The sequence below is a fragment of the Lacerta agilis genome, chromosome 15 (genome assembly GCF_009819535.1).
Source record: "Lacerta agilis isolate rLacAgi1 chromosome 15, rLacAgi1.pri, whole genome shotgun sequence".
Lineage (NCBI taxonomy): Eukaryota > Metazoa > Chordata > Lepidosauria > Squamata > Lacertidae > Lacerta > Lacerta agilis.
Window position 1 is genome coordinate 20,345,152 of NC_046326.1, and position 18,685 is coordinate 20,363,836.

Below are 18,685 nucleotides of genomic sequence, written 5' to 3' on the forward strand. Positions count from 1 at the left end.
CTGGCTGTTTCGGAGGAGTGGTGCTTGGGGACCTCTACCAGCTGGGGAACCCGGGGCTTGCCATTCAAACGCTTGACATTCTACCACAAAACAACCTGCTGGCATCAGAAGCTACAGAAGAGCGAGCAACAGGAGACACCTGAGCTGTCAGCTCCTGCAGAAAGTATAGAAGCACCGCCTCACACAATACATGAAGCCCTGAGGTGAGGCCAGCAGGCGGGCCTCAAAAATGGGGACTCCCAGCTTACGAGGCCCAATGGCTTACTTCCTACACTGGTGTGCCGTTTCCTCTGCAAAACCCAGCAGACCAGAGTTCTTCCACCTTGGGTTCCTAAATATCACAACTCCCATTATCCCTGACCATTGGCTGAGCTGGCTGAAGCAGATGGGAGTCCAAGAACATCTTGGGAGACAAAGTTGAAGAACTTGGCAGCAGACTGGGCCGTTTGCTTCAAGGGCACCACCAAGGCTGCAGGACCAGCCTGCTAGAGAACCTGGTCAGCTGGCCACCCCCTGTCCCCAGCCAGCTCTACCCTATAAACCCCCAGCCACAGCCCTTCCTCCTCAGTATGTGTAGTTTGTCTCACGTGTGAAGACTCAGCCAAAGTTCGTGTTTCCTTAGACCGTCTCTGGTTTTGACTATCCATCTGCCCTTGGTCCTCCTGATCTTCCACTGTAGCTTCTCCTGCATTTGATCTCACCTATTCCGAATCATGGGACGTGGGTGGCGCTGTGGTCTAAAGCACAGAGCCTAGGGCTTGCTGATCAGAAGGTCAGCAGTTCAAATCCCCACGATGGGGTGAGCTCCCGTTGCTCGGTCCCTGATCCTGCCAACCTAGCAGTTCAAAAGCACGTCAAAGTGCAAGTTGATAATTAGATATCACTCCGGCGGGAAGGTAAACGGTGTTTCCATGCGCTGATCTGGTTTGCCAGATCAGGCTTAGTCATGCTGGCCACATGACCCAGAAGCTGTACGCCGGCTCCCTTGGCCAGTAAAGTGAGATGAGCACCGCAACCCCAAAGTCGTTCACGACTGCACCTAATGGTCAGGGGTCCCTTTACCTTTACTCCAGCCCATGTAGTGTTGTGGCTGGCTCAACTGGAATGACAACCAACCCAGCCCAGTTCCACAAACTGGCTGCCTATTGGCCTATCCCTTGTCAATGCTGATGCACGACGTGAAGAATTGTTCTGGATTTGTCGTCGCCAGTCCTGTATTGCAATTGATGTGTATGTTGTAATCACCCATATTTTCTCCAGCTCCTTCCTCTCCTGTTTACACTTTTGCTTTTTACACTTGGGGAAAAAAATGTAACATATGATGAGTGAATCTGTCAGTTTCCATTTCTCTCAGTTCCTTAATTTTCTAAAGTTTCGCTTTCCCCTTCTCGAACTCTGTTTGCCAACTTCATTGCAAAAGCCTGCATGGAAAATCCTAATTGTGGATGCATTTCGCATATGATGTGCATTTTGGCAAACATGTTTCTCCAATGTAATGCATTTCTGCCATGATTTTCACTAACTGTGGGCACACTTCCCCTTCATATAAAAACATTATTATTATTATTATTATTATTATTATTATTATTATTAGAGAACTGCATCACAAAACTCATAGAAGGGCAAATCTTTAAGGGCAGCAGCATTTGGGTTGGTATGTTGGTTCGAAAAATGCTAATTAGGGAGCTTTGCATTAAAACATGATCCAAACTAATCCCGCCCACCCCCCACATCTATACTACGAGGAAACACTTCACCAACTGGACATACACTGAATTCTACCTAAGGAATCGAATAGTGGCGCTTGGCCTCATTCCCACAATATGCAAATCCCATGCTGGAGCCACTGCCTGGGTGGCACCACAACAGCAAGAGATTCCCGAGCTCGGCAAATTTCAGATGCTGTTGAGTAAGTGAGCTGTTTTCCCCTCCTCTATTATTTAATTAGAAAGTAGCACGTCTCTTGCTGCGTTTCCTCCATTCCCCTCCGCTCTAATGGATCTTGTTTTGCCTCGTGCAGAATGGCAAACAGATGTAAGAGTATACACACATGCAGACACACACACACACACATGCACACGCACACAGCCCCATAAACAAACATTGCTAAGGGAGGGGGCTGCAAGCCATAACACCAGGTGCTAAGCACCTGCAGACCAGGAAACAGGATCCGCTGAATTCGGATGGAGGGGCTGTAAACCTGCGAATGCATCCCATCTGCAGATGCACATCCCAAGCAAAAAATAAGCCCTGCGAATGTGCAACTGCACCGAAGCACATTCATCCCTCATCCCCCCCCCCCCCAGTTTTCTCTCTCTCCTCCGCTGCTGCTGCTTCCCACGCTTGAAACTGAGATTGCAAAGTCCTAGGGGCAGGGTGCTGTCTTTTTGCGCTCTGTAAAATGAGACTCACACCAATGGTGCAGTATAAAACAAAGAAAGTAATGAATGTCATTACTAATATTATTAATAATAATAATAATAATAACAACCCGCCCTTTACCCTAAAGTCCCACAGAAGGTTACAATAATTTAAAATAGGGTTTAGAACAGTTCAAAAACTTACAATTGAGAGTGCTGTTAGGAGACCCCCTGTTCCCATGACAGAGCCACAACTCCTAGAAAGGCTTAATAATCCATCCCTCTTCCCAGGGAACTCTGGGAACTGTGGCTCTAGAAGGGGAAGAAGCATCCCCTAACAATGCTCAGCACCTGTAACAAACCACAGTTCCCAGGATTCTTTGGGATAAGCCATGACTGTTTAACGTGGCACCATGCTGCTTGAAATATACAGTGAAGAGGGGGCTTTTCTCTGTTCCACCCCTCATCTTGGGCCTAACCCACCCAGGGTGGCGCACCCATGCAGGCCAGAATATCTCGATGACACAGCACTGTTGAGCCGAACCTCTTTTCGCCCGGGGCTACAGCTGTTTCACTGAAGCGCAGCCAATGTCTGTTCCCTCCTGGCCTCCTCTGCAACCTCTCCCTGCTTATCTCCTCTCTCTATCTAGGTTTGTATGCCGCACCCCATGGGGCGCTATCTGGCTTATTACACAGCCCCTGTTTCCCCGCAAGAGAGAGCGGGAAAGCAGCAGACAGAGGGAGGCGAGGTGCCACTGGCTAGATCAGGCCTGGGAAAGCAGGTCACTCGGGAGCTAGATCTTCCGGTTCCTCCTCTGACTCAGCTCGGGTGCAAGACGATGCCCGCGGGAGCCTTCAGTGCTGATTAATGGCAGTGCCGAAATAAAATAATAACCATGTAGCAAGCTCCTGGGTGAGCAAGGCAGAATGAAGCCTGGGACACAGCTTCCAGACTTCGCCAAGGTCACTGGCGGTCCTTAGCCAAGGAACAACGTTCCAAGAAAGGCTGCTTCTTCATGCCCACTAAAAAACAAAACAAAAAACCCACCTTTTCCCCCTTATCTCCTATCCATTCTCCAAGCACCAGCCAAGCCTTGTCTCCTTGCACATGGGATCTCAGATGAAAAAAGCAAAAATGCAATGGGATGGTGCATTTTTCCAATGAGATTCGGTGGGTTTCGCTCAGCAGCTGGGTCAAATTCTGCTTCTTCCTCTCTCTCTCTCTCCCCATACGGCAAAGTACCAAACCAGGCTTTGCCATGGAGTCTAGGCTTAGCAAAGAGCTGAACCCTGGCTCTCCAATGGGAATACCTTCATGATGCAAAAGTTTCCAAACGCTTGCTGGGTTCATTCATACACTCCTTGTTTAGGCAAACGCTTAAAAATGTTGCCCTCTTTTGAAAATGAATGATTCGGTGCTTGTCCGGCTCTCAAGTTCATTTCTCCATCAGCCAGAGCAGAGAACCAACTATAGAAGATGAGGCAAGACCACATTGGTTTGTTCTGGTTCCAACCAGTACTTGCTCCCCTTCAAGTCTATACATTTGCCTCTGGCTCCACCAGGGCCAGTGGGTTCTAGCAAATCCCATGAGAAGCAGAACACACACATGTTCAATGATACCCCATAAACAATGGCATCTAGTTGTGTTTTTGGAGTGTGCAGGGGGGGGGGACACAGTTGTCATATCAACAGAGTTTTTTTTCTATATTTAAGGTAGTCTTTCCACATCTACTTATCTACCAAAGGAGTCCAGCACTCCAAAGGAGTCTGAAATAGATCTCTAGCTCACTGCAGAGGATTCTGGGGGATTGCTCAAAGGGCCTACAATCTACCCCACTCTAAATTAGTAGCTGCAACCATAAGAACTTAAGATGAGCTCTGCTGGATCAGACCAATGGCCCATCTAGTCCAGCATCCTGTTCTTACAGTGGCCAACCAGGTACCACAGTGAGAAGCCCACAAGCAGGATATGAGTGAAGCAGCGTCACTCTCGGCCTCTGATAATTGAGGTGGGAGGAAGCCAAGATGGGGAGTAGCCAAGGATAGCCTTTATGCTCCATGGATCCCCTTTCAAAGCGGTCTTCACTTGACCTCACCCTATTTAAACCCAGAGCAAAACCTTGAACACACTAGGCATTGTTCTACATCTGCACTGATAATGGTGAACAAGCAGTATTTTGGATAGATGGGTCCCTATTACAGATCTTTACATAGGCAAACCTCTGGTGAGCTTCCAGAGAACCTCAAGACTCAGCAGAATACAGCTTGAAATCCATTGGCCAACTTGGGAGGCTGACCAACTGAGCAGACTACTCTTAACAATGAACATGCAAAAACACATGAAAGCATTTTACGTGGAGCCAGGACATTGGCCTGTCCAACTCAGCATGGGCTGCCCCAACCTTCCTCAACCTGCTGTTTGTCAAACGTTGTTGGACTCAAGGATGATGTTGTACTCCAAGAACATCTAGGGGGCAACAGGTTGGGAAAGCCTGGCCTACTCTGATGTACAGCTTTCTAGGGTTTCAGCAGTCAACACACTTCCCAGGTCTGTTACCTAAGAACATAGGAAGCTACTTTAAACTACAGTCAGAGCACTGAGTCCATTGTGCTCCACATGGGTGGCAATCACTTGTGGCAATTCTCTGGTGCTTCTGGTGCAGGGATCTCTTCTAGTCTTACCAGGAGATGCCCGTGATTGAATATGGGACTTTCTGGATGCAACACAGAAGCTCTATCACTGAGCTGCAGCCCTTCTAGCAAAGTCACAAATTGAACCAGAGAATTTCTATGTGCAAATCCCAGGGATACCTAGTTTGGGCTGGCTGGAGGCAACCTTCTGTTGGCTCCTTTTGCCATCCCTTCCCACTCTCACCATGCATCAGCCTTTGCCAATTCCATCCCTCAACCCGAATCCTAGTTATCCTCCAAAACTGTCCTCCCAACCCTCTTCCCTAGACTGTAACAACCTCCACCAATTCCACACACTGCATTGGTAGCTCATCCTCCCTTGCTGGTGTGGCCTGGGCTTGCTGTTCCTTGTCCCACCTCCCTTCACCTCTGCCCTGGCCATCTTGCTTAACCATTAAGTCCTCAGGGCAGGACTAGCATCATGTCTGCATTATACTTAGAGAACCTCATGAAATTCAAATGGAGCACAGGAGATCATTACCTTTGGGCTTCGCCCAGAGGCTCCAGCTGCTATAACATGCTGAGGCTAGACGGTTGATGGGGACAGACTATCTCCAGCACCTAACACTGCTTCTCAAAAGCTTGCCCTAGCTGCCATTATACTATCAGGCTGGGTTCAAGTTTCTTCTATTAATTTACAAGGCCCTTAATAACGGGTCCAGATCTCTTACATCCCTGTTAAATCACTGAGGTTTTTTTGGGAGTCACTGTTTGTGGTCCCCTATTGCTCAGATGCATGGCTCCTAACCAGTGTTAGAAACTCAGGATATATAAGCTAGGCTCCTTAAGCTAATTTTTCAGTCACCAGAACGGAATGCCTAGTTGCCATTTGGAGGCAAAACGGCTCTAAAGCCTTATTTTTCAAATGATGGACTGACTGTCATTGATTATCAGTTAAACATCTGGCTAGTTCAGATGACAACCTTGAGCTAGGTTAAGAACTTTGAAAACTTAAAGAAGAAAAGTTACTTTATCAAGGGACAGTCCACATATATATTGGCCTATTCCAACCTTTTTTTTCCCTGATGGTGACTGCTCCTGCTAAGGCTGCACAGAAAAAGCAATCAGGATCCAAAAATTCCTTCTGATTGTGCAGATAATTTATAACTGACAGAATTCTACATTAGTGTGTGAAATCAGTCCAGGTCCAAGGATCCCCAGATGGTGGAGATGTCAGGTGACATCTTGGCACCCAGACATCTTCACTTGGTCTCAAAAGTGGTTGAAAGGCTGGTGCAAAATGTGCCTGGCGCCTGGCTAATTTCAAACACTGCTCGTACCCAGCAGCATGGTGGGCTCAGTTCTCAGGAACAGTTGAGGCCAGACGAGCCCCTTCCCTGATGAACTTCCAGTGCTTATTAAAGAATTTGTTTAAGAATAACCTGTTGGATCAGGCCAATTGCTCATCTAGTCCAGCTGTGTTCTCACGGTGGCCACCCAGATGTCTGTGGGAATCCTTCAAAGCAGCACCTTCCTCCAGCTGGCTTTTAAAATGTCATCTCCTCTGTCAACATCCAGACTGTAAACTCGTTGGGGCAGGGACCTGTCTTCTGCTTATGCCACGCTGTAAAAGCCACAGCACTGGGATGACATAAATAACCATAATCTTCCAACTGAGCACAGTGCTGAAAGTTCCCAGTGACTCCCTGACAGTAACACACCCCACTGCCGTCACTGACATGGCCTGGTGTTATTTTGACCGCTGCATGATATTAATCAGGGATTAACATGAGGTGGGGATCAGCCCTTAAACCTGTTTTACTTTCCTCGGCACTGCCCTGGAACATGGGAAGTAATGATAATAATAATAATACAGGATGGGCCCTGAGCACGTGCAGAGTGCCTTTCCGCATACCAATCAGTAAGCAAAGCTGGTTCTTTTGCTGAAAATTAAATGCACTTGCTTCTAGGCAGGGCTGTGTTCCAGCATCTCTCTGAATTAACTACCGATGATAATCACTTATGGTTTGTTCAGGAACTTGAAAGAGTGTGTTTATTTAGTGTTGCAGCCCAGCGTTTTCCCAAGGCTCTAAGGAGGTGACAATTTTCCTTTTTGCAGTTTATAACAACTCCAGCAACAGCAAACAACTGCCACCTTGCCTTGCAAGGCCTCTCTTGGTTCCCTCAAAATGATGGCCAGGGAAACTGGGGTGGAGAATTTCACTCTCCCCTGCAAGATTGCAAGCTCTTGTAGGAGCTGGATTTGAACTCTGAAGCTCCAAGGGTTAAGGCTAACTGTTTTGCTGGGTCAGTCGGACCCCCAACCATGTGCACACAATGCAGAGACAGCCTGTTTCCCTTACTCAGCACATCTCATGCCCAGGCCTCACCACAAGCCTCTACTTGTGTTGGAAGGGATGTGTAAACCCAACTTCAAAGGAGGGAGGAGGGGAGAGAGGAAATAAATGCAGCTGTCAATTGAGTCTTACAGTCCAGGGGAGATCCTAGCTGGAAGGTCCTTTTGGCTAAAAGAGGAAGACCAAGGCAGGAACTCCAATCCCATCTTTTTTAAAATATCTGGAATCTGCTTTTTTGCTTCCGTTCTGCCATTTTACTGCTGTTGATGATGAAGTTTTCTGCTACACATGATACTGGCTTTTTTAAATCACAGGGACCCTTTCTTTGGTTTTGCAGGCTTGCTCCTAAATTCCTAGTGCATCACCTATACCAGGATATTCACTGATATTATGGTTTTCACAGAGTGGCCCAAAGCAACTTCCATTAAAACCAATTGTAATGTGGGTTAGAGAGGTGCAGGCACACAGCAGAAAGTAGCAACGTAAGTCACTTGGAGATCTTTTAGGCAACAAACGACTGGTAAGTTTAATTAATTGAAATAACTTTGCTGTGATTCCTGCATTGCAGGGGGTTGCAGTGATTAACCTTTGGGTCCCACCCAGCCTTGCAAATCTATGAGTCTATGAACAGCCCACTGTCTCTCGAGACAGACGCAGCAGTTGTCTTCAAAACCACCACACATTCTTAGACTGACTGTTGGTCTGCTCCGAGTGCAATGAGCAGTGCTGCTTTCCCCTTTGTACCCATTTCCATGACAGGCAAGTAACAAAACTGTTCATCTTTTTTAAAAGCTTCTCTTTAAGAGCATCGTGCCCAGAAGCCCTGAGCGGTTTGTCATCTTGCACCCCACCCCACCCCCACTCCCGGATGTTTCAGAGTATTAAATAGTCAGACCTGCGTCTCGAGTCATCCAAACGTGCCACAGCTTGCTATAAACTCTGCAGGGGAAGGGAAAGTACGCAGGTTGCATCACAGATTGCAGAAGGAAGATCCGCAATGGGTACTTGAGCCGACCATACTAAGGGCACATTTACGGAACAGGATGCTGCTCTTTTCTTAGGGAGATCTTCTATCACTTTTATGGCATATATATACATAGATCCCCTTTATTAGCACAAGAGAAAAAAAGCAAATATTGTAATAAGGAGCGGCAGGCAAAACCGAGAAGTAGTGAGAGTAATATATCTATATCCCCATATTGAAGGGATGCATATGAACAACATGAAAGAGACTGCGGAGAAAACACTTAGAGACAGCCGGATGATTCCATTGCAGCCCGTCTGGTAAGAGAAGGCAGATCCACTCTGTCCAGGGCATCAGGCCAGGAAATAAGGGGTGGAGGTGGGGAGTAAGGTGAGTTAAAAGAGTGTGCTTTTGACCTGGGAGAGAAATGAAAATAATAACCATGCACTCTTAAATCTCTTCTCCCTTCCCCCCCCCATTCCCTAATGTGCAAGATTTCCACACCACAAGTTTATTCACATGCATATAAGCATCACCTCCTTGCTATTGTTAACTGCTGGACACCCCTGCTGCAGGAAGTTTCCAAAGCAAAGGTCTCTTTCTCCTGAGCTGCTAGCACTGGCTTTTCTTGAAATGCAAGTGGGGTTCCTCCCACCGCACCCCGGAATCAAGGAAGGGAGCTAATAGATGAACTGCCATATCATAACCAGGAAATGCCATAGAAATATATAATTCTGCTCCTGAGACCAGATGTGGTCTTAACTGCCCTTGTGAGCTAAACTCCCACAGACCATGACATCAGTATCTATGGTGCTCTGAGACACATGGCTGAATGAATGAATGCTCAAAGTGGCACAATGTGGACTAGCATGATGCTGCAGCACAGCCACATGAGGCCTTTGGAGTAAACCCTCTGTCCTCATCCACAACTGAAACAAAAGCCTAAGGAAGTGAGATTTATTTTAATATCAGAATACAAACTACACCTTTCCAATACATAGGTATAAACAATTGCTCACCTAAGTAACTACACTTGCTCACAGTCACTCTCTGTTATCTTTGCTTCTCCCCACTTCTCTCTTCTTTCTCCCCCACACCCGCCTATCAAAATTAAGACTGTAGGCTCCTTGGGGCAAGGACTTTTTCCTCATATAAAACTTACAGCACCATGTATGTGTGATGGTGTTGTCTAAATGCAAAAAAAAGGCAGCAGGAGATTTGGGTGCTAGGAAGAATATTTAAGAGTGACATCCATATGACTAAATATGGGCTGGATAGAATTGTAATACTTTGCTCCCATCAAATTCTCGGAATGCATATCTGCAAGCAGAAAACCCTTCACTTCAAGATTCTGCAAACAACTGTGCGAAAACCCCTGAGAACTTTATTCAAATTTGACATATGCAGTTCAAATTCCAAGTGGCATTCTGGTCCCAGACATCCCATTCAGCTATTGATAAACCCATGCATGTGTGTTTGAGTACGCAGATTTCAGTGAATTTCTTGAGCCTAGGAAGCAACAGTTAAAAGCTTTTGGAACAAAAACATCACACACTCCCCACACCACACCCCCGCTCTTAAACACACAATATTCCCGGAAAGTATGCTTGCATAATATTGATGCTTTTTCACTGGCAAGGAAAATGGAGAGAGAGAAAGAGCGAGAGTCTGGTATTTCAAAACCGTGGGTGCATGTGTTAAGTATTTTATTAAGCTACCAAGACATAAAGATATATATATATATCTGGAAAGTAAGAGCCCACTCAGATTACTTCATGGATTTGATTCCATTCACCGAAGTTTACAGAAGAAATTTGCTGAAGTTTTGGGGAGCATGGAATTAGAGCCCGCCCAAACACCAGTGTCTCACCTGCTAGCCTCCAGTCCTGAGGTTCAAAATACTTTTTTAAAAAAGAAAAGAAAAGAAAAAAACCCCAACTACCTAATTCATGCACCTGCCTCTGGAAAACTAACATCCACTTTAGAAGTCCATCACATTCCCAGACCCCCTCTCCTCAGATTTTAAACTTATGATCTGAATCCTCTTCTCCCGGCACAACTCTGGGATTGGGCCAAGAAAACCAGCTTTCAGAGCAGCCTCTCTTTCAATGCAAGGAACACTAGGGACTAGCAGCTTAAAATCCTCTATGGAAGGAGTTACAAGGCAAAGACTCCCTTTCCACCATGAACACAGCTCGTTCCTGGGGATCGCCTTCTATGAGATACTGCTGGCCCTAGGTGAGAAAGGATGGGGTCACTACCAACTGTTAACTGCTCTGTGCTTTGAAGACTCTGGATCCCACTTCCTACCTTCCCCTTAGCTTCCGCCCATCCTCAGGCCTCAGTTCAGCCTGCCCCCTACTGTACCAGCAGCAGCAACACCGCCACAGAGAGCCAAGCCAATAGACCTCTTTGCCAACTGCCACTCCGGCGGGCACCAAAAAGCCAGCAGTGAACAGGGACTCGGAACAGGCTCCCACAACAGCTTTCCTCCAGCGACCCAGCTGCTTGCAGAAGGAAAACCCCTCTGGGTTCTCCAGCCCCTTGAAAACTGTGGGCACTCACTTCCCTGCACATTTCTGGAACTGAACGCTCAGCAGCAGCAGCTGTATCCTCCCAGAGCATCTTTCCCCTTTTATTGCCCGCTGCAGTGTTCCCTCTCCAAAAGGCAACCCCTCCCACTGCAGCACACACACACACAGCCCCTTCCTACCCCTGCAAGACAAGCTGGGCATGGCAGACCTGGGGGCAGTGATACACACACTTGCACATCTTCCTTGCAGGGCGGCCCATTGCCTCCACAGCCCAAAGAGTTAAACCTCCCAGCAAGACCTCCCCCAAAAGCCACACTTGGATTTCCTCCTGGAAGACAGTTTTCCATTAATGGAGCTGACACACAATCGGCATGGACTTCCCGTTTTTCCTCCAAGCCTCTCTCTCCAGCCTCCCCAGGAATCCTCCTGCACAGCCACCTTGTGTCTTCTCGGGATGTGTGTGTGTGCCCCCCCCATCCACAACTGGATTAACCCACTGCGTGCAAAGCAGGCAAAAGCACAAAGAAGGGTTTCCCCCCCCCTCTCTTTTCAGTTGTGGAAGAGTGGGCAAGGTGGGTCGGCTACCCAGCTGGGCACAGGAAATTAAAAAGGGGGAAAGACAAGATCATACCAAGAGACAGCGTCTTCCCCTTTTCTGCTTCCTACCAAGAGTCAGGCATAAAGGAGAGAGTTGCAGGAAAAGGGTGTATATTAGGGCATCTGTACCCTGGTTGGGCATCTATCAGAACCAAGATGTATTCTGTCGAGGGTGGGCGATGGATGCGTTCTCTACCTGACACTTTGGACCAGGAGGAGAACACACCTAGGGCGTTGGAGGGCACAATACTGGAGCAAGCTAGCCTTCCCAACTGCTGAGCTCTGGCAAAACCAGGGTAGCACTCATGCCAGGGTAGCACTCAGCAGGCGAAGGTGGCCAAAACTGGGTTTTTATTTAAAAAAAGAAACAGGCACGGGCTGGCAGGAGCCAGCCTGGCACCCGCTGACATAACGAGCCTATCCAATGCCCAGAGTCTTTCATACCCCTTTCTTCCCCCATGCCACCAGGACAGCTGCCCACCCTCTCGCCAAAATAGTGCCACCACCATCACCTGCTCCAGACCGAGGCAAACCTTTCCTCCAGATGCCCAGCTCAACTTTCTCGGTCTCCTATACAGAGATCCCGAGACACATAAGAGAGACCCAAACGCTCCAAGGTAGCTCCACCGGAGAACCATCGTTCTTAATGAGAGGCACGAAAAAGAAGAGAGCGTCTTGTTCAGACGATCGCTCACCTGGGACGTAGGAAAGCGCCGTCAAGCAAACTCCGGTAGTCCACCAGCCCCCAAACCAGCCCTTCTGCAGTTTCCCGGCCATCGGGGAGAGAGTTCCTTAGGTTGCCTGGTTGGCGATTCAAACAAAGACGAAGCGACGCCGAAGGTGCGGATTGATAAGCGAAGAACCCCCCACGCTAGTAGCATCAATCGGATCCGCTGGCAAAAAAAAGCGCGGCCCTTTAAAAAAATAAAATTACGGGTCCTGGAAAGGGCTAAAGGGGGAGTGCAATATCCACCAGAGGAAATCAAGCCACACACGCCCCCAAGTTGCTTGCCGAGATCGACGCAGCCGCTTGCCAATCGCCCCCTGCGCTCTCCAAGGCCAGCCCAGTCCGGTCGTCTCCTCTGGGATCGGGGGCCAAAGCTGGCACAAAAACGAGAAGGCACGCACGGAGGGCGAGAAAGGAGAAGACCGCCTCCTCCTGGGCTGCTTAGACCGGATCCTGGCGACAAGTCATCTCCCGATGCTTCGGACACCCCTCGTGCGGCGAGGCGGCACAGCCTCCGACCAGGGATCGGCTTTGCCCCGCTTTCTCTCCCTCCTTTCTCTCGCTTCCTTCCTTCCTTCCTTCCCTCCCCCCTCCTCTCTCGCCAGCCACCGAGCCGGATCCCCCGTGGCTTTGGGGCTTTTCTGGGACGGAAAAAGAGAGCGAGCGCGGTGGGATCCCGCGAACACGTTGCTGTTGCTCCTGCTGCTGTTGCCGCCGCCCGGCGATCAGAGGGCCCCGGCGCGGCGTAAAGTGCTCCAAACAAGCTCCATGTCTCGCAGATCCCAGCTTTAGGCGAACCCCACGGCGAGCGGGAAGGAGGAGGAGAGGCGGCGGCAGCGGCGGCGTCGGATCCCCGCGAATGGGACTGGCGAGAGCACTCCGAGGCGGCTGGAGCGGCGAAGAGGGCGGAGGACGACGACGAGGAGGAGGAGGAGGAGAGCAGCAGCTCCTCGCTGCAACATCAGCACCGGCGAGAGGCGCCTCCCTTTCTCTGGGCAGCCTCGGCTTGCTCTGAGCTGGAGCAGAGTGGCCAGCCGGAGAGCCGCGGCGGGGGCGCGCCTGCGCGTGCACCCTCGCCCGCAAGCGCACGAGAGAGAGAGAGAGAGAGCGGGGAGAAAGGGGGAGAGGAGCGGAGCGCGCGCGCTCTCTAACACACGCAAACACAACTCGCCCCAGAGCCCCGCCGCTGGATCCCCGGGCCCGCCCCCCGCGGCTGTGATGTCACAGCATGCAAAACAGCAGGCGGGGCCCCGGCGTTAATTCTCCGCGAAAGGGGCGCGTGCGCAGTGCCGCGCGTTCCTCCGGCGTCCGTCTGGTGTGGTCGGAGAGGCTCGGCGGCTGCACGCTTCCTTCGCTTCCCGCTACTCCCCCTCCTGCTGCCCCCCACGCGGTTCGTCTTTTCCTCCTTGCCCCTGCAGTTCTCCCCTCCGTCTTTTCCCGCTTGCAGCACAGGAGCTGCTGCTGCTGCATGGTCCGTGGGGTAGCCCAGTCTTGTCGACACGGGCTGGCAGCCAGCGGCGGTCCCGGGTTTCAGATCAGTCTTCGGCATTTCCCACCAGGAGACCGGGTAGTAGGGGAAACTCTGGCGCGCCAGGACTACAACTCCCATCACTCCCGAGCCTCGGCAGAGCTAGCTGGGGCTGATGGGAGTTGGAGTCCAGCAACAGCTCAAGGATCATCACCCGTATCTGTCTGGAGGAGATGCCAGGGATTGAACCTGGGACCTTTTGCATGCGGACCGCGTGCTGTACCGCGGAGCTACGGCCTTTCTTATTTATTCATTTATCACCTTCCTCCTTTGCTTTCATACCCCACTCCCCGCTATATTTATTGACCTTTTCCTCTCATCCCCTGCCCTTCTGGGTCTGATCCAGCCATAGTGAAACACTTTGAACTGAAGCCCATCTGGTATTGAGACCCAACTAGATCTCTTTCATTGGAGTGGGGGCAGCGGTGGCTCAAAATGGAAGGAATTGATCCAAATGGGTGTGTTTAAAGGAGGAAGAGAAGCGTGCGTGATCCTTGCAGGATTTTTCCCCTTTCTGAGTTCTACTGCTAAGCTCTCGCTATGGTCCTCCGCTGTGCTTGTAAGCTTCCCAGGGGCCGCTGTTAGAGATGGAGAGAGACGGGATGTGTGAATGGATATTTCCCGAGACGTGGCAAAAAGATGGGAAATGATGCGGGGGTCGGACACCAAAAGAGGGGGCTTGGTGTTGGTGATAGGGTGGAAGGCAAGGAGCCTAATCATAGGCTGAGACAGAGCCTATCACAAGCAGAGCCAACTAATTCTAGTTTAATCCCATCTTCTTCCTCCCTGCTGAGTTCCGAGAGGGCAGTAATGGGACTTAAGGAAGATGAAGCTGGGAGGCAGCCCTAACCCAGGGGCTGTCTGTGTAAAAGAAGGCAGGCAGGCAGAGGCTGGGGCAGAGCCGTAACTGAACAGCTTCCTCCAGTGGACACAGAGTTAAACCACAGCATCATTTGGTTAGTGCGGGGGTCTGCAACCTGCGGCTCCGGAGCCGCATGCGGCTCTTTTGCACCTTTGCTGCGGCTCTGGGCAGGGCCGGTGCGTTTAGCACCGAAATGTAGGGGTCGCTGTGCCACGCTGCTGGCCCGCCTGCACCAACCCACTTCTCTACCTTGCCGGCGGCTGTGCTGCTCATGCGTGCCTCGTTTCGTGCCAGCGAAGGCGCAGCAGCAGACCGCAGCAGCTTCCCTCCTTGGCGCCTGTCCCGGTGCTTGTGTTTGGCTGCTGCTGGTGGAGCTGCTGGCTGCTGCAATTCGACGAGGTGCGACGACTCAACGAGGTAAGGAGGCAGCTGCGGGCTGGGCCAGCGGCGGCGGGCGGCGGGCAAGGGGGAAGCCCTCTTTTTAAAAAGTGGAAGGGCCCGGCTCCAGGACACGTGGCAGTCTGGGAAGGAAAAGGAAGCCCGGCTGTTCAGCTAAGGGTGGCCCAACGGGATGAGATGGGCGCGGGAAAAAGCTCAGGGGACGACCGGTCCCAGGCTCTGTTTCGGGGGCGCGCAGGAGACTTCCCTTAAGCAGCGTGGCGAAAGGGGCCCGAGCATGGGCGTACCGATAGGGGGGGCAGGAGGGGGCAGCCCCCCCCAGAAGCCCCCTGCCCCCCTAGAAGCGGGAGTCCCATGGACTGAAAGAAGGGTTTTATCCATTCTGAAGGAATGTTTTCCCGCGCCTGCAGGGGGGACGTGATCAGCCCCCTGCTTCATCCCCTCTCAGCTGCCTTGCCCAGCCCCTCTGCTGGCCAATAGTGATTGGGGCAGTGTGAATGCTGTGTGCTTTTGCATAAGTTTGCTAAACTTTTAGGGTTGCATTTGTGCTGTTCATGGGGCGGAAGTATTCTGGGGGGTTGGATTTCCCCTTCTATATTTGCCCCTGCAGTGTCAGGAGTTCAGATGGTTCCTTTAATACAGTGCTTGTTGTTTGGTGGGGGGGGGGAGCGTTTCGTGATATTTTGCCATTTTGCCTTCATTACCTGCTCTTCATTACCTGTCTAAATTGTGCTATGAGCTTCTGGGTGTTTATAGTGCTTGGAGCCTGTACTTGCATCCGTGTTGGGCAGTGGTTTGGGGACATATTGGAGGTCACCATTTTTGGTGGGTAAAAAACTTCATTTTTTAAAAGTCACCCTGCTGCATTTTAGAATTGCCCTTTGACTTTTCCCCCCCAGGCACTGTAGCTTAATCGCTGGCCTCTTTGTTATTCAGTTGCCTTGGAATTAGCTACATTGTTCTTTAATAGCTGGGCTATTACCTCACCGCAACTGGATTCCCAAATTGTTTTTTTTAAAAAAAGATTTTCTTGGTTTACAAAGTGTGTGCAATGAGAGAAGGGGGAAAGAGGTTTTTGTGCTGTTCATGGGGCGGAAGTATTCTGGGGGGTTGGATTTCCCCTTCTAGATTTGCCCCTGCAGCGTCAGGCGTTCGGACGGTTCCTTTAATACAGTGCTTGTTGTTTGGCTGGGGGGGGGTGTTTCGTGATATTTTGCCATTTTGCCTTCATTACCTGCTCTTCATTACCTGTCTAAATTGTGCTATGAACTTCTGGGTATTTATATTTTTGTGGGCCGCAATGGTTTTGCGGCTCCCAGTTTTTTTTTCTCTTCGGAAACGGGTCCAAATGGCTCTTTTTATCTTAAAGGTTGCAGACCCCTGGGTTAGTGGAATGGAAAATAAAACTGCCAACATTATAATGCCATTATACAAATTTGTGGTGCGGTCTCATTTGTGTACAGTTCTGGTCTCCTCCCCTCCCCTCGAAAATGGCACCGTTGCAAAAGGTTCAGAAAAGGGCAGCCAAAACGATCGAGGGCATAGATAGAGCATAGAGCAGCAGCTCGCCTATGAGGAAAGACATTGGGGGCTTTCTAGTTTAGAGAAAAGGTGAGTAAGAGTTGTGTGACATTATGAATAGCGCGGAGAAAGTACCGGTAGATAAGGAAAAGTTTTGCCTTGTCTCTTGTAACACCAAAACTCAGGAACATCCAATGAAGCCGAATGTTGGAAGTTTCAGGACAGGTTTCAGGAAGAAAGCGCTTCCTATAGACCAGGGTTTTCCAAATTTGGGTCTCCTGCGGTTAGGGATGATGGCTATGGTTGGAGACTCAAGTTTGGGAAACTGCTATAGAGCATAGTTAAACTAGGGAACTCACTCCCACTGGCAGCAGTAGGGGCCACTGACTTTACAAGCTTTAAAAGAGGATTGGGCAAATTCGTGGAGGAGAAGGCTATTGATGGCTACTAGCCACAATGGCTATGCTCTGCAGTCAGAGGCAGTGGTGCCTCTGAATAACAGTTGCTGGATGCCTCAGGAGGGGAGGGCTCTTGCACTCAGCTCCTGTTTGCCGGTTTTCCAGAGGCATTTGGTTGGCCACTGCAAGAACAGGATGCTGCAATAGAAGCCCTGTTCTCTAAGCTGAAACAAAGGTGTCGGGACCAAGCAGAGCTGCTGGAACCAAGAGTTTGTGTGTAGCTGCCCCATGTGGTGACCCACGGAACTCCAGTTTGGAGCATCTTACTGGGCAGTGAAGTTTTCTCAGGCTCTGGACTGTCCACACCCAGGCTAGCCATTGATTTTCTTGGATCTGAGGATGTATTTTGGAGCGTGGCTCAACTCTCGACTCCCCTCTGATAGCTGTTAATGGCTGCCAGTCTCCCAATATTAGGGGAAGACAGCTGGCCAAGGATTGTGGCACTGCATTGGCTGTCTGGTGTCACCTGCCTTCACAGCTCAGGAGGTGCTTAGTGGAACTGCATTTCCCCTCATTGGTTCCCATCATATACTGGGTGCTCAAGGAAGCTTTTTTTCCCACCTCCAGCACCTGAGAGCCCCTTTCCCCTATCCCCACATTGCGAGTCGATGACCCGCCACCCGCGTGGAGTAAATAAAACACAAGGACACAAGATTTTAGGTTAATGGGCAAAATAAGGCCACAACTTTATTGGTTATAGCATGTGACAGGTATTGGCTTTAGGCATTGGAGGGTCTCACTCCTGTCAGCAACCAAGCTGCATCATTCTGCAGTAACTGCAGTTTCTGGGTCAAGTGCAAGGAAAGCCCCACATAGAATGCATTGCAGACTACAACTCTCATCATCCACTGTGTCATGCTGGCTAGGGCTGGTGGGAGCTGGAATCTGAAATTATCTGGTTCCCCTTTTGTGAAAAGTTTCCCAGTTCGGAGAAGTAGTGTACCCACATTAGTTCTTGAGTTGTTAGTGGGCTTTTATTTTTTGCAAATGCAAAAAGAGAAGAAGAAGTGTGTGTTATTTATTCTTGCCCAACAAAGCCTCAATCTCCGATCTGTAGCAACTTGGGCAATGACAGCGAGGCACAAAGACGTAAAGAACAGCCGCCGTCACCACGCCGGCTAGAAAGTCATGTTGATTTCAAGCACCATTAGAAGCAGCCCAGAAAGAAATCAATGGCTGGCAAACAAGAAAAGAGACAATCTGATGGGGAGGGTGTCACACACAATGGAAAATGGAGAAGGTGGAAGAGGGGGGAAAGGCTATAAAAAGATGCCTTCCTGTGTCCTTGCAAGCCTTTGCTTCGTTTATCTTGCCAGTGGTTCATCTCCACAGACATAAAGGAAGTTTGTGGCTGAAATGACAGACGATTGTGCTGGGGCTATCTAACGGTACACTCACGTAGCGAAATTGATGCAGTAGACTTCTGAGGTAGGAGGGTTCACTTCACCACTTCGGGGGGCAGGAAGGACCCGCCATGACTGAATGTTCCTTTGAAAATAAGTTGTCCCCCTTCCCAACACACCCTACGTAAGTAGAAAGCTAGCTCATCAGGAATTGAAGTCCACTGCTTCCCTCCCTGCTGAGCTAATTCTCTTCTTGCAGAAAGGGACCGTTTTTGAATCCTGACTCGCCTGCCATTTGCAGTGGTTCTTGCCCATTCTACCACCTGATCCCGCTGCTTGTAACCAGTCCTTAGTCCCACCCAGGGGCTGATCAAGACAGGAAGGAGACCACAGTAAGTAGTGG

The 18,685-nt window shown here is 49.9% G+C and overlaps 1 protein-coding gene across 2 annotated transcripts in view; it reads right to left on the reverse strand.

The window, feature by feature from the left end:
• LOC117060066 (nectin-1-like) overlaps nt 1-12,976 on the reverse strand; it is a 127,238-nt gene extending 114,262 nt beyond the window's left edge. The window contains exon 1 of one of the 2 annotated variants that reach the window (XM_033172157.1): nt 12,140-12,976. In XM_033172157.1, coding sequence (XP_033028048.1) covers nt 12,140-12,221 — 82 coding nt within the window. In that variant the 5' untranslated portion in view covers nt 12,222-12,976. The remainder of the gene's footprint in view (nt 1-12,139) is intronic. The other variant, XM_033172156.1, reaches the window with a different exon arrangement.
• Between the last annotated feature and the right edge of the window lie 5,709 nt (nt 12,977-18,685).